Source organism: Musa acuminata, chromosome BXJ2-6, assembly GCF_036884655.1.
Source record: "Musa acuminata AAA Group cultivar baxijiao chromosome BXJ2-6, Cavendish_Baxijiao_AAA, whole genome shotgun sequence".
NCBI classification, from domain to species: Eukaryota; Viridiplantae; Streptophyta; class Magnoliopsida; order Zingiberales; family Musaceae; genus Musa; species Musa acuminata.
The window spans coordinates 3,442,188-3,462,301 of NC_088343.1; the positions used below are offsets into that span (position 1 = coordinate 3,442,188).

The 20,114-nt window shown below is 41.5% G+C and overlaps 4 protein-coding genes and 1 non-coding gene across 7 annotated transcripts in view; 3 read left to right on the forward strand and 2 right to left on the reverse strand.

Annotated features, from left to right (window-relative positions):
• The window catches only part of LOC135585022 (uncharacterized), a 36,153-nt gene extending 28,532 nt beyond the window's left edge, over positions 1–7,621 (reverse strand). Inside the window, exons 1-4 of one of the 3 annotated variants that reach the window (XM_065111420.1) lie at positions 7,414–7,621; positions 3,879–4,016; positions 3,733–3,794; positions 1,799–3,278 (exon numbers count right to left, since the gene is read on the reverse strand). In XM_065111420.1, coding sequence (XP_064967492.1) covers positions 1,799–3,278; positions 3,733–3,794; positions 3,879–4,016; positions 7,414–7,431 — 1,698 coding nt within the window. In that variant the 5' untranslated portion in view covers positions 7,432–7,621. Of the gene's footprint in view, positions 1–1,798; positions 3,279–3,732; positions 3,795–3,878; positions 4,017–7,321 lie in introns of all 3 variants that reach the window. The other 2 variants (XM_009404867.3, XM_009404868.3) reach the window with 2 other exon arrangements.
• Positions 7,622–7,873: 252 nt separating this feature from the next.
• LOC135614261 (mitochondrial metalloendopeptidase OMA1-like) lies at positions 7,874–12,318 on the forward strand. The gene is made up of 3 exons (XM_065111422.1): positions 7,874–8,926; positions 8,999–9,150; positions 11,602–12,318. The coding sequence occupies exons 1-3, from the start codon at positions 7,988–7,990 to the stop codon at positions 11,849–11,851; spliced, it is 1,341 nt and encodes a 446-aa protein (XP_064967494.1). The 5' UTR covers positions 7,874–7,987; the 3' UTR covers positions 11,852–12,318.
• Positions 12,319–15,224: 2,906 nt separating this feature from the next.
• On the forward strand, positions 15,225–15,295 carry TRNAG-CCC (transfer RNA glycine (anticodon CCC)). Its single transcript has one exon. It is a non-coding gene; the product is annotated as a tRNA-Gly (tRNA).
• A 106-nt stretch (positions 15,296–15,401) lies between these two features.
• On the reverse strand, positions 15,402–16,902 carry LOC135614262 (U-box domain-containing protein 21-like). Its single transcript, XM_065111423.1, has one exon. It carries the CDS (start codon positions 16,838–16,840, stop codon positions 15,521–15,523), a length of 1,320 nt encoding a protein of 439 aa, XP_064967495.1. The 5' UTR covers positions 16,841–16,902; the 3' UTR covers positions 15,402–15,520.
• Positions 16,903–17,565: 663 nt separating this feature from the next.
• LOC135614263 (actin) lies at positions 17,566–19,992 on the forward strand. The gene is made up of 5 exons (XM_065111424.1): positions 17,566–17,640; positions 18,377–18,445; positions 18,574–18,967; positions 19,111–19,724; positions 19,824–19,992. Exons 2-5 carry the CDS (start codon positions 18,386–18,388, stop codon positions 19,887–19,889), a joined length of 1,134 nt encoding a protein of 377 aa, XP_064967496.1. The 5' UTR covers positions 17,566–17,640; positions 18,377–18,385; the 3' UTR covers positions 19,890–19,992.
• Positions 19,993–20,114: the final 122 nt, after the last annotated feature.

Here is a 20,114-nt window from a genome sequence, read left to right on the forward strand (position 1 = left end):
TGCAACCGCGTAAAGGAACATAAGCAACAACATAAGACAGAATTATTGTCAATGATCAATCTAAAGAAGTGATTGGAATTTTAAGTTTATTTCTAAAAATCTTCAAAATTTAAGCCTTTGTATATTGTCTGAGACCTATTCCAAGTAGAAAGAGGCTTTTTATGTTTCTTTTTAAAAATCTTCAAAAAGCCTTTGTATAATGTCTAAGACCTATTCCAAGTAGAAAGAGGGTTTCTTTTGGCCTTCAAATGTTCAAATACTTGAACCTTCAAAGTAGGGTGTTGGAACTCATTTTCTTTTTTTTTTTATTTGTTCTAATTCTAGAATCCACGCATTTATTTTAGAACAATTTTGATGTGACAATAAAGCAATTTATTTGTATTGTAATATTTTGCTGAAGTTTCATAGATCATCAGGGCACTTGCCTTGCTAGCCTCAAGTGGATTAAGAAATTACGTCATCTATTGATGAAATGTGATAACATCACCAAATATATCAGTGTTATTTTTGTAAATTTTTACATTATATTTCATAGATTTTAATATAGAATCAGCGTATCCATTTGCATATGCAGCCGCATACAGCATATTGGAACTCATTTTCTTTTTATATTGTCTGAGACCTATTCCAAGTAGAAAGAGGCTTTTTATGTTTCTTTTTAAAAATCTTCAAAAAGCCTTTGTATAATGTCTAAGACCTATTCCAAGTAGAAAGAGGGTTTCTTTTGGCCTTCAAATGTTCAAATACTTGAACCTTCAAAGTAGGGTGTTGGAACTCATTTTCTTTTTTTTTTATTTGTTCTAATTCTAGAATCCACGCATTTATTTTAGAACAATTTTGATGTGACAATAAAGCAATTTATTTGTATTGTAATATTTTGCTGAAGTTTCATAGATCATCAGGGCATTTGCCTTGCTAGCCTCAAGTGGATTAAGAAATTACGTCATCTATTGATGAAATGTGATAACATCACCAAATATATCAGTGTTATTTTTGTAAATTTTTACATTATATTTCATAGATTTTAATATAGAATCAGCGTATCCATTTGCATATGCAGCCGCATACAGCATACGCACTATGCAGTGACCTAAAAACACTTCCACTTATTAAAATCTTACAGAACTTAACATGAGGAAATCTATATCATATATAAATTTTATGCATCTCCAATATCACAGAAGACAACATTTAGATATTTTTTATGCAAATTTTAATAGTCGTTCATAAAATTGATCCAATAAATTTTCTTATTTTTAAAAGAAAAGATTAACCATAAACAAAATTTAATGGTTGCATAGATTTGTGATTCGGTGCCTAAATATGATCTATTGACACTAACATTCTTCTTTTCCCCATCTCTGAAACATAGGACTATTCTTTGGCAAGCTAATAATAGTATGTTTGCCACCAGTAACACTAACTATTTTAAAGCTATAAAACAATGACCCAAGAAGCACCAGAAAAAGCATCCCGAGCTCCTAGCGATCCATAAAAACCAAAAATGTTAACACCTGAAAATCTGAACTCAGCACAAAAGCAAGTAATGTCATGACAGGATGACAAAACAGTTGATACTTCAAAGTAACATGCAAGCCACATAAAAATCGAAATAATCAACAGAAATTAACTGAAAGTTACTCCATTATGAATAATACCCACATTTACAAGTTACAAGAATCTATAGCAAATTTAAACTACCAAAGCTATATTGGAATTTAGAACTCTTCTGATGAATTTCTGTGGCAGCTGAAATATAAGATTGGATCAAGTTATAGCAATCAAAAAGAAAACATACTTGACTTGATTCTAGATGCATAGCAGCTCCTTCCATTGTTTTTTGTCCATGTAATGATAAACCAGCCTGACCTTCGAAAGCTTTTCCGGAAAATCTTGATGTTCCTTCTCTCATGACAGCAGAACTCCAGATCCGTGAATCTGTAGCTGGTTTAGCAGATGAGGAAATCTCCTTGCCACCACTGACAGGGACCACATCCTTGCCCTTATCCAATAAATGAGAACTAGAGCAATTTTCAAAGCTTCTTGGGAAATGCACCTTTGAAGTCAAATCATGATTCTCAAATGAAGAGCTGCTATAAGGTGCTGGAGCAGAAAATGGCATGTTGGTCATGCCAAAAGAGCTGAAAGCACCTAATGCCCCTGAATTAACTGTAGGCATACCATGCAAGTGATTTGTAGGCACCTCCATAGACTTTGAGCTATCATTTGTCTCATCGTGTGTGTTAACTTTTGATTGATTATTAATATTCATTGATTCACTATGAATTCCAGGAAAAGGTTCTTTAAGAGCAGAACCAGAACCTTGTGAGTTTTCTGATGACAGGGCAAATTTGTTCTGGTTCCAGACATAATTTGGGCTAAAAGTATTGATTCTTGATGACAGCAACCCTCCCTTTTGCATAGCAAAAATTCTGTCTGCAGAGGACACCTCTCTTTCATCAGGAAGCTTAGAGATTTGATTAAATGTATTCGACTTTTTCATGTTATCGGTCGTCCTCTCAGTAACAGCCTGAGAAACCTCTTGTTTGCTTATAAACAAAGTACCAGCACCACCATATAAGCGACTGTTGTGTTGAAGCGGATTTGGTTGTTCCTGATCCCCAGCTTTTAATTCACCCTGCCTTCCACTTTTATCAGTTTGCTTTCCCTTCCGAGTGTTGTGGCCCATGGCAGAAGTATCTGACAGCTGGGGGCTGTCAGGCAGTGGATCTTCTGCCACCTTTGAATTAGCTCTTTTTCGCTTAGGAACAGTCTTCTTTATATCTTTCTTGGTTGTTTGATTATCAAATTTAGCAATATCATGCCTTTCTGAAGAATTTGCAGATCTTGTGTCCTCCATGGGCATGCTAGCTGGACTTTCATGCTCAGACGACTTGCTAGCTTTCTGAAATAAACAGCTTTGTTGGACATCAAGTCCAATAGAGTCCATTTTACTAATTCCTCCAGGGAGCTTGCTTGAAATGTCCACTGCACCTGGAGCTGCTATAGAATTTTTCATCATGATGTAGCTTTGGGAAGGACCAGCATACGTTTCTTCTTTTGCTGGATTAGTTGATGCAACTTGCCAAGTGGCAACAGGTGTGCTATTTTGTGGCACATCAGTACTACTTGTGGGTAAGAGGTTAGTGATTGCTTCCTTATCCTTTGATTTTGCATGCCCGGAGCTCCCTACTTGAGGAGCACCAGCAAATGGAAGACGAGATGACTTTAGCGCCTCAATATCAAGCCCATGCTGATTTATGACAGTTTCCAAGGCCCTGATAGGAAAAAGCATATTTGCATAATCACATGAAAAGAATAATGCTAACCTTGCTACTTAGAAAACTATAATAATGTTAGCCTTGCTAACTAGAAGCTCAAAGTAAACAAAAGATTACTGAAAGTCGCTTGAACTTCCAGTGTCAAGTAACATATCTTCATTAAAATGACTTCCATTATCACAAGCAAAGCAATTCTCTCATCCCTTTGTGTGTCCTATCATTGAGCACTAAGATGATTCCTAATATAAAATAATCCAATTTGTATATTATTTTCGAAGAGTATAATTTTAATTAGCTGCTTCAATTAGGTGAGATCAGGTATCAGAATGTCTTGAAGCTACTTATTGAGAACAGTAGAAGTTCAAAATTCGAGGAAGAAAAGGTAAATTCCAAAAACAAGAAAAACCCACAATGTCAGTAAATGAACGAAACAGAATTAATTGACCTTCACCTTGAAATGACCTGATATGGCAATGACTGCTCCTTTCCACTTAATTTCATATGCTGGCATATCTGCAGCAGTCAAAAATAAAAAGAAATGATATTAATGTTGATCCAAATAAGATATAGTGACCCAATAAGAAGGCTGTTCCATACCACATAAAGCTTTGCGGCTAATTTAGCTGGCTCATCTTTTGACTCTTGAATAAGTTTGTGCAAAAGCTTCGCTGCCTCCACTTCAACATGCTGAGAAGCCGCCATCTTGAGAAAATAGCTGTTTTCAACAGAATTTGGCTACGGTGAAACCATCTTTTTACCATTACCACCAAATATCAGTAAGACTAATAATCAAATTCATTCTGACAAAACTGGCACTCGCCATGCCATTAGCATCTCAGCATCTTTTCAGTGATTCAATGCATTGTTGCTTTTCCTGTAGTAAAACTGGTGCACTGGTTGAAAATAAAGAACAGGCACTAAACGTAACCAATGAACCATTTGCAATGAAATAGTATTGTCACTTGTTTAGTTGTTTAGTAAAAAGGGTTCAGAAATATAAATCATATGTAAATAAAACTATAAATTCCTACGTGTGTCTAACACCACATGCTCGTCCTGCACGACTTCACTCAAAACAACGAGTTAAAATTCCAGATAATTGTTGCAACTTGCAGCAACAATGTATATTAGGCTACGATCAAAATCATATATGTTCTTATCCATATAAGAATATATCCAGAATTCCGAAAACAATATATAAAGATATATAGACCTATCCATGTGTACGTATACACATCAACCGAACTAACTTTAACCTACTTGAAACAAAACCAATTAAATAATATAATGGAAATTTTCAGAATATTTGTTCATCAATTTGCTTGGCCACATCTCCTATGAAGTCACTCCATGTCAAATCCAAGTCAGTCTATCAGCAAGGTTCCAGTCTAAACTGGTTATTATCATGGTGTTTGAACTTACTCTCCTAACTGGAGTTTTCTCTAGTTTGAGGAAGAAAATGAACTGCCTAAGATTTAAAATAAGAAAATTTAAGTGCTTTATTGCTGGAAAAGCAGAAACAATTAGCAAAAGATGGCTCAAGAAGCTTACAAGAGTTTACATTAGCTGTTACTGCCCACAAGTTTCTTAAATAGGGATAGTAGTTGGAATAGAATAGATTGACCAGATCGAACTCTTCAGACCAAAAGATTGAATGGATAAAAAATAAATTTAAAACAGTAAGGAAAATAAAAGTTCAAAAAATCAAAACAAAATAAAACACAAAGGATTAGGAAGCTTGCAATAATCTTTAAAATTTTGAACTCAAAATAATCTATTTTTCTATATTTCTCATAGTTTTATTATGTTTGATTAACTTGTTAATTTCTCAAAATAACATGCTGCATGTCCCTTAATCGGCGGGAGGAGGGTGCTGTTAGGGAGGCTTGGCAAGGGGCAATGACAATGGAGGGGGAGGAGAAAGAGGAAGAGCCACTCGCCAGTTTTGTTGGAGGGAGAGGGCCACCATATGAGACGAAGGCACTTGACGGCATCGATGGACTGCCAAAGCACACACCGCGAGAGGAAGCAAATCATCACTGCTAGGTTTTTGCATGAAGAGGCTTTTTTTCGATTGTTGTGAAGTGGGCCTCTCATCTAGTTCGATCGAACCAAGATCCACACAGGCAGTCAGCTTTGTTCAAGTGTGCGCCTAGGTCGTGCCCAATTCCAAGCGCTCACCCGGACACAAATTGAGGTGCTCGGACCTCACCTCGGTTCGCCTAGGTGCCTTCTCGAGCGCTTGGTGACCTCACTGATAAGTCCTACAAATAATATTTTTTTAATTTCTACTTTTCATTCGTTTTGAATGCATTTCCATTTTTAGTTTTGGTAGAAAGTCCATGGAGTCATTGGTAGGAAATCTATAGAGTCATATTTTGTGTCTATTGGTGTATGATAGTTGCAAACTTGCAATGCAATTATCATATAGGTCAGAAAAATTGTTGAACCTATTAGGAAGTCATATTTGGATAAATGTAGAGATCTCTTCAATCAAATATTTAAGAATAACGAGATCAGCACCAACAAAATTTCCAATAGAACTCTAAATAAGTTGTATACATAAGAGGATGTCGATCAAACGTTTCATGCTTGGATATTATCTTGTCTTTCAAAACAATTAAAGTTAATTTAAATTTTATAGCTTTATTCTCCAATTGACAACTTAGAAGGCCTTTTCTCTTTAAACTGGAAAGAGACTTATTAGTAGCATATCCTATCAAAACAAAGATCACAAGTCAATAATTTCTGCTCATTCTCATCTTTGGTTTGCTATATTGGCTTATTCAAGTCTCAACTTGGTTTTCCATCCAAGCAGCTATTTGATCTTCTCAAACACAAGACGTTGATCTACTCAAACTCAATACATCACATACATCTAATCTCTCAACCAGGACACTTTATCCTGGATATAACCTTAAATTGATGATTGATCCACCATGGAAGTCAGCAAGATCCAGAAGTCATGGAAGATTGTCCCATACTGGTACCATTTGATAGGATATGAGCTTCCTATTGGAGTTTCTTTATGCAAGAAAATAGACCTCAGAGAGAGAAAAGTCAATAGAGACTAACTAGTTTAACTAAGAAATATTATTGGATAAAATAAAGTGTACAAGTCTGAAACATGTCCTTCAGACCTTATAAGCATCTAGATTGATATGACTTATGGACAAATTTGACTCCCATCACTGCATATTCTCCTACCAAAACAAAACTCTACAACTCCCAAAATATCATCCTAGTAGGTAAACAACTAGCCAAAGAAATACTATAATTGAAACCCACATCAATTTCAAAAAGAAGTTTAATAACTCCCTAAAATAGTTGAAAATTTTAAGGACAATAACCTGTCTGAAAATCGTGGAAATATTTGATTAGTCCTATTCTAACTAGAAAACTAACCAATAACACATCTAAGCATCTAACAATAGTCCTGCTTGGCAACTGGTGGTATGAGATTTAACCAGCCAAACTATTCCTTGTCATTCGAATTAACCTTGTGCCCATGTAGAAGGCTAGGGCCATGTTGTCAACCAAATAATTGATCTTCGTCATTCATCTTGCTTTTCTTTTTTACATGTTGAGAAAGTTGCCAATGACACCATAGTCATCACCAAAATTAAAGAGTGATGTGGCACTTCAGCAGTTAAGCAAAAAAGAATCACTCAATCCTTGTGAAATCAATCCTTCATACAAGGTTACAGAAGACACTGGAATTCCTCAACTAGATCAGGAATTTGTTGCTACAATCTTCTTTCTTTTTTACCATTATGCTAGATTAGACACAGCTTCCACTCTAATAAATCACATCAAACAACAAACCCTAAATTCAGTCCAAGAACTGTTTTCAGACCTGGCTTACAATATCAAATGTATCAATGTAGATAAAACTTTGGAGACCTATGGTTTAAAAAACAGTATCGCATCATAAGATAAGAGAAGTCAAGAAAATGTTGATCCATGTAAAATTCTTCGACTATTAAGTATTAACCCTAGAAACGAAGAGGAATTATATCGATAGGTAGACGAGATCATACGATACGTCGCAGACGAAGGTTCCGCGAGCAGGCTCGGCACCTTACGATTCGATCAAGGAGGAAAAAAGCGAAGAATCTGGATGACAACGCACCGAAACCCTAGTCTCCATCGAGGGGAGGCATCTCCAAAGATCAGCCGAAATCGGACGACGAGGATGGCGAGATCGAAAGACGAACCCTAAATTCTTCGACGATCGGCCCCAGCGCGGAGATTTCTAGCTCCCCATATCGCTTGGTGTCCTGGGGAAGAAGAAACGGGGGAGAGACGAAAGAAATGTAAGACCGACGAGCCGTCCTTCGCAGAGAGGAAATATCAATGCGGCAGAGCAAAGAAGCGACAACTCTACATGGTTCGACCGAACCATTTTAAATCTAGTGAGCAGGATCATTACGCGGTCCGGTTCATAATCTTCGGGGTCCGACCGGCTAGTCCATGATCTGGAAACTGATCTCAAAACGCATCTTAAAGCATAATGGATGCAGATCATGTACGCATCGAATCCTCGCCGGCGCCGAGCCTAAACGGACCGCCAGCTTCCGGATGCGTCTACACCCTACCAATTTCTCCATGGCTGATGTGATCTATCTCCATTTCTCCGCTTCTTCGTCTCCGTTCACTGTCGCAGATCTCCTGTGAAACGCTCGTAACGATAAGCGGCAGACACCATGAATAATTTCAGGAGGGCGAAGCCCTCACTCGCTTCTGCCCTCCGCGCTCGCTTCGCCTCCAAGACCCCAAACACCACCCGATCCAAAGCCCCCGATCCTGAGCACGTCTCTTCCTTTCCCCGTTACCTCTCGGCACCGTCGTCCTTCTCCTCCTCTGCCTTCGCTCCCTTATTCTTCGTTCGGGCGAAGCCCCTCTTATCCCCTTCCTCGGCCTCCACCGCTGCCGCCGTCGTCGTCCCCAGGCGGTCCTACTACTACGCCGCCCGCCCCGAGGTTCTGCACTTCCGCCGAAAGCCACGGTGGTACCAGAACCCGCGCGCCGCCCTCATCGTCGTCGTGGTTGGCGGCACTGCCGCTGTTACTATCTACTACGGCAACCTCGAGACAGTTCCTTACACCAAGCGCCGCCACTTCGTCCTCGTCTCCCCCGCCGTCGAGCGCCAGCTCGGTGAGTCGCAGTTCGAGCAGCTTAAGGCTGCCCTCCGCGGCAAGATCCTCCCTGCCCTCCACCCCGACAGCATCCGCGTTCGCCTCATCTCCAAGGAGATCATCCAGGCTCTCCAACGCGGGCTGCGCCACGACGACCGGCGGTGGAGCGACCTCGAGTACGCGTCAGAAAGCCCCCGGGGGGAGTTTGACACGCCTGAGAGGGGGCGGGACACGATTTGGGCGCTGAGCGGGAAGGAAGAGGGTAAGTGGAGCCGCGAGGATGAGGTTCTTGATGATCGGTGGGTCCACCAGAGCAGGAGGGAGGGCGAGGCTAGGAAGTCCCAACCTGTGACCAAGCACCTGGAGGGGCTGAATTGGGAGATTCTGGTGGTCAGGGACGACACCGTCAATGCGTTTTGCCTTCCGGGCGGCAAGATCGTTGTGTTCACTGGCTTACTCGATCATTTCAGGAGTGATGCAGAGATCGCTACAGTCATTGGCCATGAGGTGTTCTGTTAATTTTCAGTTGGTTGTGATTTGGGATTCATATTGATATCTTGATTTTCAATATGATTGTAGGTTGCCCATGCCATTGCTCGGCATTCTGCAGAAATGATCACGAAGAATTTGTGGTTTGCCATATTGCAGTTGATTCTTCTCCAGTTCTTCGCCATGCCCGACCTTGTAAATGCAATGTCAAATCTTCTTCTGAGATTACCTTTCTCACGAAGGTACATGGATTCGTTTTCTAATTGCTATCAGACAATTTGCAATTTTTTTAAGTCAATTTAATGTTTGTTATCGCTTACATGATCAATTTGCTTGATATGAAGTTTCGATTGGGATGATTAGGTTAAGGATGGATTTGACTTAATTCAAACTGTAGAAAGATTAATGGATGACTTACGTATTTGGTGTAATTTTCTCTTAACAATAAATTAATACATACAAGCATTGAAAATGTTGTTTTGATAGAAGTTGAAGTTATTACTAGGGATTTGCAACCGGTGAATGTATAATTAGAGAAAAGGATGCTATGGGTTCAAAAAAGTGGTAAAATTAATGGAAACATAATGAACATGACCATGACCATGACTGGGTTGGTTCAATGAATATCTGCTTTAGGGATGCCAAACTAAGGCCTTAACCAAAACAAGAGTTCTATTGAATTATTAGTCTTGTATTGGTGGATGATGTCTATGGTTGCTGTTACTTGGGAAGCATGTATTTCTGGGATGCATGTTCTTTGGCCTGTATTTCAAAATTCTACATCTGTATATCGTTTTCTTTTCCTTTTTTACTATTTAAATTAATCGCATATGACATGGTCAAAGAGGGTATTGAACATAGGGATACAACAATGTTTTAGTTGTCTTCATGTCAAGCATACATCTCTTACCTTCTCTGGTATCCTATACTAGCCATAAAGCATAAGTACATGTCTGCATCTCGATGTTGTGCTGGTACAAGAGGATATGTAGCCAGGGTCAGTACCTGAGATTTAATTCCTTCAGTACATATCCTCTCAAACCAGCACAATATCAAGTCAGTAATGATTGAACACCTGGTGGCTGAGCCACTTCCATCACCTTTTGATTCGTGATGGTCTATATGCCTAGCATTTTTTAGGACATATAGGCCAGGTGACCATTTGGACACCTAAATGATGCTTAGGGAGCTTCTGAAAACAAAAAACTTGCATTTTCTCTTAGCCAGCAATCTAATTGCTCAAGGTACTTACTACTAAATGGTAAAGGATTATGTTAATTTTTTATCATTTCAAATAGCAAATACCACTCTTTTTAACTATTCTCATTATCCTTATATATAAAGAGATCAGAAAATTCTTTCATAGTTGTATTTGGACACTTACGATTCACTTTAACATATGACCATCTTAGCATAACTGAATATTTATTTTCATGTGTTAAACTTGTTATAGGATGCATCAACCTTCTATTGAGTGACAACTTTGGTAAGCTTCAAAAGAGAATTTTGTCTGAGAGAGAAAAAAAAAGAATTGGATTAGAAGAGAGAATAGAGTTATGAAAAAGATGAAACTTTATTTAATTACTTTAAGGTGTGCTTGATGGGATACAACCACGTATTTCTTAGTAGTTGTGAAGAGAAGGAGTCCTCTCATCTCAGAAAAGTCCTCCTCTCATCTTAGAGAATCCCTCTTAAAGATTATTCAAGAACTTTCAGACCGCCTAAATAGGAAAATTACTATGTAAAATTATATCATGATCATATAATAATTTTTGGAGATATTAAATGAGACTCACTTCTTAAATTGTCACTAAAAATAGTGACAAAAAAACATGTCAGCATTTTTGGAGATGATTGGAGTTGGTCAAACCAGATGCAAACTGTCATGATAGATTCAGAGTCTCCCAGACTCATTTGGAACTGTTTGGAACTTCTAACCTAGACAGACCTCATCTCAGTCAAGTCTGCACATTCCATCAAATAGACAAAGGTTTCAGTGTCTAATGCCGCAGATTCAGGTTGGGATCTGTGTGTCCAGAGGTTCTCTTAATAAAGCCAAATGGTATAATAGCATGCACAGAGCCACCAGAAATAGTCAGGACTAAGGATTTGCTGTTGTGTTGCTGTTGCTACTTGTTTTGGATAGTTTAATATCTAATACCCAACCTTCATGATTTAAATAGTTTCCTCTGAAGTATAAATTCATGGGAAATAAATAAATAACATTGGAGATCAATGTTCATTTAGCACCAAAAGTGATCTAATTGTGGTTATATAAACCATAATCTTTCACAGGAAAATTAAAGGGATCAGAAAACAAAAAAGTTGAGTTGAGAATAGTACAATATTTCCAGCTGGGGAACACCTGTTTTGTGATTAATTGCTAATTGCTTCACAATTAGGCTCGTCTGTTTAGCAGCTACGGAGTTAGATATATGAAATATGTAGAAATTTAAGTGAATGTATAATCCTGGATGTTCTGGTCTAGTTAATTGTTTTTTGAAAATTTTGAATTCCTTTCTTATCTCGTTCTGGCTTTGCCAACTCGCATTACTATCGGAATAGGGCTAGGTTTTCAAGAAATGAGAGTCTCATTGAAATAATTGACTTGTTTTCTTAATAGTTTCTTTATAGTTCATTGTTACTATTGCATTGGCAATCTTGTTCTGGGTGTTGACAGGCTTTTTTGCTAGGATGGAGATGGAGGCGGATTATATCGGACTGTTGCTGCTTGCTTCAGCTGGATATGATCCCCGTGTGGCCCCAAGGGTGTATGAGAAACTGGGGCAGATCACCGGAGACTCAGCATTGAGAGATTATCTCTCCACTCATCCATCCAGCAAGAAAAGGGCAAAGTTGCTGACACAAGCTCAAGTGATGGATGAAGCACTTGAAATATACAGAGATTCCATGGCTGGTCGTGGTATCGAAGGCTTCCTGTAGCACTTCTCTCTTCTCCCCTATGGACTCCATACACAATAAACCATCCAGTCCGACTCTTTTTGTTTTTGATAAAAACACAGTTCAAATCCGCCAGTGGTCACAGGTTCTCAGAGTCGGCAGTATAACTCGCGCCAAGAAGACCAGTGACCAAGAAATGTAGTCTGCATTAATAGGGATAATAGGTGCAGCAGAAGGGAGTGAAGGAATCAGAACAAGAGGATTTCTATTTTTTGGGGCAAGATAGGAAACTGTAGTTATTCTCCTGTTACTAAACAAACCCTACTGAATCTGCAAAAAATCTTTGTCGCATGTCGTCCGGGGCTACACTTTGGGAGGCATATGATATCGGTGTGCTTGTTCTGGGTTGAGGACCGAGTTGACTCTCACAAACCGACTTAAATGCTTTGATGTTAACATTGTGATATATTGTGTTTTCATTTGCATGTTATGGAAAATTATTTTCAACTTGGCTCTGCTTCTCAAAACAATAGCACTAAAACCTGTGCTTATTTTATTTTTCTGCTGCATTACAACAATGTAATTAAGTGTATGGGGTGAATAAAGCTTACTCTCATCCACATTTCACATCAAAAATGCAGGATTAATATAATAATATCTACTTCAATACAGTCGAAGTCAGACTTCTATGGTTGCAAGCATGCTTTGGAAGCTGTTTACAAATGCTCTTCTTCGATGTTTGGATTAGCAGAAGTGTTATTTGCACACCGAGCTCGAAGAGTCCTGTGGACTTGCCATGAACTTGCAGTGGTTGAATTCATGCATCCAACTTCATCGTCAAAATACTGTGCTTGATCCCTGTCAAACTATTGAGAATGCAGTAAAAAAAAATGCAGGGTGAAACAATAAGTTTAAGAATGGCCACCTGCCCACTAATCGATCTTAATGAGTCGACCGAAACGACGACCACAACAGACTACAAACTCCAAGTCACACTTCGACGACTGAGAAGACCATGAAAAGGCAGACTCTTGCGGTGCTTGCATTGGTTATGGCTTCCAGATGATGGTCGTCTCGGCAATCATGTTTGAAGCTGGCCTCCTGTCCTCTAAATAACCTGAACATATATCCAAACAGATGTATTAAACACTATAGCAAAAGATGAGACGAGAAAACAGCAGGAATTCGACCTTTGTCATTCTTCTGGATTTCACGACCCACCCGCTCTCCAGAACCCTCAACATCGGCTTTGCCTTGCTCTTCCCCCTCGCTCTCACTTTGTTGTCGTCGTCTTCACCTCCGTCTCGTCCATCTCCTTGATGTCCCCGTCACTTTGTCTCATCACTCTTTACCAGGTTCATTAGCGTAACCAAAATATTTTCCTTCGTACTCCTGCTCCCCCCAACCACTAGATCCACCGGGACGCTAACATTGTCCACCCTCTGGAATGCCTCCACACTTTCGTCGCATCCTACCACCTGGGTGATCACTGTTATTGCATCCTTTACCACCCCCTCTCTGCTCGTCCTTCGCCACCAGTGCAAAGAGGGGCAACACGATGCTCAACTTGATAAGGGTAGTGCAGTTGAACAGGTAGAGGGTTAGGCCAAAGAGAACATTGAGCACATCCTTGATGGACCTAGTCGGTACATTGAGAGTGCTAAGGAGATCCACGAGGGAGACGATGAGAGACTTCTTTGACCCGATGATGAAGTGATATGACTTAATGGAGAAGAGGCTATAAAGGGTTGCAATAGAGTATTGGGTGGCGACAGAGGAGAGGAGGCGGAGGGCAACTGTAAAGGTGTTAGATGCTCAAGTGCACATGAGGAGAGCAACAGTAGCATTCTCTTGGGCCTCGGCACGAACGAGCGGTGATAGTAGTGGTTAAGGAGGTGAGTGGCATGGAGGGGTACAATGCCGACAATGAGAGAATGCATCTTCAAGTCTCGTTTTCGACGGGTGGTGGATCTCCACGATGGCTTCAACAACAGATTTCGATCCTACGACGATAGAGCGTTGACACAGATGCAAAGTAGTGAAATGATCGCTCGGTAATTGCATTAGCGTTAACGCTAACGATGTCATCGTTTATCACTGCAAATTGTAATGTTAAATTTATTATCTTTTACTTTTTATTTTTCATGTTTTTACTAATGAAATTCACGTATAAATAAATCTAGATATTTCACTTTCATAATTATAAGGATTTCAATATAAAATTTTAAAATATAAAATTTAAAATATAAAATTTAAAATACTAAAAATAATTAAATACGAGAGATAATCTATAAAATGATAATCTATAATAAGCCCGACAAAAATAACACACAAACACCCATATAAGTAGGTGTTAATGTCGTTCCCTTCTTCACATGCAACAATGTGCTCTTCGTGCCTCTTTCCAACTTTTCAAAGGTGACTTTTGATCGAGGAAACAATTGCATGTAAAAGCACGATTAGTGATGGGAAGATGGGTTCGAAAAGATGGTTCCAATCAACAACTAAATTACGAACATCAATCCAACATAATGGCCACGGCCACGTGGAATATTTCACTCGGACTCCGAAATAACAAGTCGAGCAAATATTTTACTCATATTATAAAATATTTTTCTGATTAAACCCTTCATAAAAGCACCCACTCACTATAATCAAGACCAACTATCTTTTAAATATAAATTTTGATTGTACTAACTTCGTATGGGAGGAACCAAAACTCAAGCAACATCGATCTTCATACAAATCAAATATAAAACAAACTTATGAACTTCCCTCGATTATGGAATGGATGTTCTAACATTCTCTCTAGTCATATCAAATCTTTTACTTACATCAGCCTAAATAAAGTTGGGTTAATCGAGATATCATTTCTCTACTATAGACACTAACAAACATATTTAATTTTATAGAAGAAGCAATTCATTATGAGTACCAATATCACTACCTACCCTAAGAGGTGTCTTTTGAGCTCATCCTAAAATAGTAAAATCGTGTGAGCTAACCAAAAATGGACTATAGGTTGATACCCCCTTTCCAAGTTAAAAAAAATTAAAATAATTTTTTTTTCACTGGCTGTAATTAGTATAATTAGTATAAGCACCAGCACCATTCCAATCTCTCTCAAGAAAGAAGGAAACAAGAAAAGATTAGCCCGTAATAATAATAATAAATAATTAGATATGCAACCCTTAGGGTCGAAAGAAAAACTATTCTTGCAATGTCAATGATTTTTCTTTCAGAAAAATATAATTTTTTACAACTTAGGAAAAACAAAAAGGGTTTTAAATTATTGTTTTAAATCAAAAACTTAGGAAAAACAATAAGTAAAATATTATGGTTTTAAATTCATATCTTTAAAATTAAAAACAAAAGTTATATTATATATTTTTATTACTGCATTCACAACACCAAGGCGCATCTGGTGTAGTGGTATCATAGTACCCTCCCACGGTACTGACCGGGGTTCGATTCCCCGGATGCGCATCATTTTTGTCCCTTTATGTTCTCAATTCTCCTGCTTCAGCATTTTCCAAAACATCCACGAAGAGTGACCATCGATCCAAACAGCCAAGCGTTGACACATTCTGCATCGTGTAAGTATTGTTTATATTCACTACGAATCATCTATCTGTACATTGAATCCCTCACAGAGTATACCGTTTAACCTCAATGCTCTTTTCTCTACAAAAATGCTGATCATCGACTCCATCAGAAGGGCCTTTTTAGCCCCCTGAAGTCCACTGCTTCCGTGCATTCCATGCTCCCCCTGCATCCATTCAAAAGCTTCAGCAGATCATTAGCCTTCTCCTTGGTTGCTCCACTGCAGCCGACCTGCACCAGCAGCAGCGACTTCTGGAACGCCCCCACTCGAACCGCCTCCATCGAGCACCCTCCTCCCCTCTTCTCGTTCCTGCACAGCTTCCAAAGAGCCGAGACAGCGAACTCCGTCGCCATGTCGGAGACGCGAAGCATCTTCTTCACCAGCACAGGCACTGTTAAGGCGTGACCATAGGCCATCTCTCTTCCTCTGCTGCACCCGAGAACGCCGTCCAAGACCGCCAGTGCCTTCTCGCACATGCCTTTGTCGGAGTCGACGAGGATCTCCAGAAGCGAGGGGATTATTCCCGCGTCCACAAGTGCCCCCGCGGCCCTGTCGCTGGAGTCGACCAAGTAGAATGCGGCCACCAGCGATGCCTTGGTGGCTCGAGGTGATATGGGGTTTTGGATTAGCTTAGACAGTGCTTCGACCAGTCCGTCTGTCCCTGCGACGCCATTGATTCGCCGTGGAGGCAGAGATGAAAGGAGCTCTCTTAGGACCAGGGCTGCGTTAACCCTTGCGTCCAAATCCCCAGACCTCAGAACCGAGACGATGGAGTCAAGAGACTTGGGGGACGAGAGTTGCCGACATGAGTCTTGATCCAGAGGGAAGAACAGAGGCAACGCCGATAGGATCTCCTCCGCGGCACCTGCTCTGGACCTCTCGAATGATTCTGTGGCCAATTCGCTGAAGCAGGAGGCGAGCACACCGCCGGCACCGGCAGAGCCGATGCACCTTCGGTTGCGCTCGCTCTCCTTTCCCAACGCTTTGATCTTCCCGACCAGCTCTTGGCACCGAGCACGGTCACCGCGACGGCCAGCGAAGGCGATCTCCGATAGCAGCTCCGACGCCTGGATCGATGTCACGGGGATTCTCGGCGTCGGTATCCTCTCGACGCCGAAGGACCTGTTGGCGACGCACCAGTCCTGGATCAGTCTCCGAATGGTGTGGTTCGGCAGGAGCTCGTCGTTCCCCAGAGCTTGGTTGGTCACCGGACAGGTCAGGCACCCGACCTCCAGCCATGACTCGATGCTCTGACGGTCGTAGGTGATCCCGGTGTGCAGCGTGACGGGGTCCTTCATGAGCTCGAGAGATATCGGGCATCGGAAGGCAGCGGGCACCGGCAACTCCGCCGTCGGGTCGGCCGTGGGGATTCTCTTGACGAAGGAGAACCTCGAGCTGGGCTTCTGTGTCCTGCGAGCCGATGCCATGGCGGAGGCAGTCGTAAGGAGCTAAAGGAAGATGGAATCGAGAAAATTTTTCTTCACAGCCTGATCTTAAGATCAGAGTTCAGCGAAGAAATATATATAGGAAGGGGTGACGCGCCACGGCGTCGGCGTGCGGCTTTGACCGTTGACCGTTGAAGTTAGAACGTGGTAGACCCGCGTAAGCTGATTATTCCAGTCAAAGTCAAACGAAGTAAGTTGACTGGGATTAGTTAGTCCGTTCGATCTGAGCCCGACCGAGTTAAGATGATTCATCGGGTTCACGGATCGAGTCTAATCCAAGAGATCTTGACTCGTCGATGGGGTCACATCAAGTTCTGGCAGCAGGCAGATCTTTTCATGATGGCATTCCATCAACAGGTGTCCTCAATCAGTCGGTTCAAACCCTGGTAAAGGCATAATTGCATCCATACCACTAATTTAGAATAACATTTAAATGATTAAAATTAAAATCGTTCTTATACTTCTGAAATCCGATTAATTTGACGCATAATTTTGGATTGCTGAATGAACCGGTCGGGCCGAGAAGGAGCTAAGGCGTCGAGCCGAACCGGTTCAGTGACCGAGTCACCGCGTCGGTGGCGGAAGACCCGGGCGTTAACGTGCTAATCGTGGCGGCGCGCGAAGCGGGCTTCCCGCCGGCCCACCTCGCGCCAGCTCCCCTCTTTCCCTCTTTGGACGTCGAACGCCGTTCCTTAAAACAAGAAAGATGAAGAGATCCGCCACAGGAGGAGAAACAAGTCAGGGATCGGTCCTTGTTGCTCTGCCTGTCCATTTCTTGGGTGGTAAGCATCAAAAACTTGATCTTCGTATTGTTGTGATGGTTCACTGTAGCAATACATCTTTGATAGAAGTTTGCAGTAATAATCATGATCTTCTTTTGGCTATGTGCTGTGAGAGGGTCAAGGTATCTCTTCTTGCTTATTCACTGTATCAGCTCCGTGGAATGTTGCATTTGTGCTCTCTTCTTCTACATTGTTCTCTGGTTTTTCGTTTTCTTGTGGCGCAGATCTTCATGCAACTCCAGACCTGCTTCTTTTATGGAATAATTCGTTCCTATATTCATAAGCTTGGATCGCAAGATCAATTTGGATATAGATGCGAAAAGCGTGTGGTTAATTAATCCATCTTTTTCACCTAAACAAACAAATACAGAGAGAGATTTTGACATTTATGCTCATCAGTTGTTGAAAGCCTTATTATGTCAGTCATAAACATAATTCCATTCATCTACAGAATCTGCATTACCAATTTGCGTGATTTGGTTAATGTAGCAATCGATCACAAGACCTGTGACTGAAATCACAATCTCACATTAATCACCAAGATCTCCCATGGAGGTTCAATGGGGATGGATAGCAAGTCATATAGTATCTAAAGCCATATGTCATATCCAATTTGACACTGTTTTGGGGTGCCAATTACTGGTTATGTACATTGCAAATGTAACTCTGTTCTTCTTGTTCCTTTTTATTCGATAAATGGCTCTGCATCTAAGCTTGCATCTCTCTTTCCTGTCAGCTATAAAAGATGGCAGATGGCGAAGATATCCAACCTCTCGTCTGCGACAATGGAACTGGAATGGTCAAGGTACGACTCGAACATTAGATTCATGTCGATTCTGTGTGAATCACTCTGTGGCATGCTTCCTTGAAGCTCAACCTCACCCTCTATGATGATGAAACGTACTACTCTAATGGTCATGGCCATCTTATTAGGCTGGATTTGCCGGAGATGATGCCCCACGGGCTGTCTTTCCTAGCATCGTGGGTCGACCGCGTCATACCGGTGTGATGGTGGGCATGGGCCAGAAAGATGCATACGTCGGGGACGAGGCTCAATCCAAACGAGGTATCCTAACGCTGAAGTATCCAATCGAGCATGGCATTGTGAGCAACTGGGATGACATGGAGAAGATTTGGCACCACACTTTCTATAATGAGCTTCGAGTGGCACCAGAGGAACACCCTGTGCTACTCACCGAAGCACCTCTCAATCCCAAGGCTAATCGCGAGAAGATGACCCAGATCATGTTTGAGACCTTCAATGCTCCGGCCATGTACGTCGCCATCCAGGCTGTTCTCTCTCTTTATGCTAGTGGTCGAACGACAGGTAATCTGGCTTTCATGCTAATGTTCATTGGCTTGTTCTTCGTTCGTCGAAGCAGTAGCTTGTGCGCAATGAGTGCTTATCTTCACTACCTGGATTTGCTGATCTGTTCATGTAGATTCTACCTTGACGTTGATGATGTGCAGGCATTGTGCTCGACTCCGGTGACGGTGTCAGTCACACGGTTCCTATATATGAGGGGTATGCGCTCCCGCATGCCATTCTTCGTCTGGACTTGGCAGGCCGCGACCTCACCGACGCTCTGATGAAGATCTTGACAGAGCGCGGTTACTCCTTCACCACCACGGCGGAGCGTGAAATCGTCCGAGACATCAAGGAGAAACTTGCGTACATTGCTCTCGACTACGAGCAGGAGCTGGAGATGGCGAAGACCAGCTCGTCGGTGGAGAAGAACTACGAGTTGCCCGACGGACAGGTGATCACCATCGGCGCAGAGCGGTTCCGCTGCCCTGAGGTCCTCTTCCAGCCCTCCATGATCGGGATGGAAGCTGCGGGCATACACGAGACCACCTACAACTCCATCATGAAGTGCGATGTGGACATCAGGAAGGATCTGTACGGCAACATCGTCCTGAGCGGAGGATCCACCATGTTCCCGGGCATCGCGGATAGGATGAGCAAGGAGATCACTGCGTTGGCTCCAAGCAGCATGAAGATCAAGGTGGTGGCTCCCCCGGAAAGGAAGTACAGCGTGTGGATCGGGGGATCGATATTGGCATCCCTGAGCACCTTCCAACAGGTACGTAGAATGCTCTCCTTGTTGCAATCCAAGCATGCACTGCAATCCCTTCCCACCGTCTCCGGATTGCTGTTCCCGACGAGCTACTTGTGTTTGCAGATGTGGATCGCAAAGGCGGAGTACGATGAGTCCGGTCCTTCGATCGTGCACAGGAAATGCTTCTAAGTCTTGTCACTTTGAGTTTGAACGTGTGGGGGGAGAGAGAGAGAGAGAGAGAGAGAGAGAGAGAGAGAGAGAGGGTTTTATATTGATTGAAGCTGTGCTTTCTTTCTCCCACCAAACATTCATTCAAGCATATTCAAACATTTAGTCCTACAACTGATGGATGGTCAATAATTCTGACTCAAGACATGGCTTTGATGAGCACTTAACCTTGTAATTTTTGCTCAA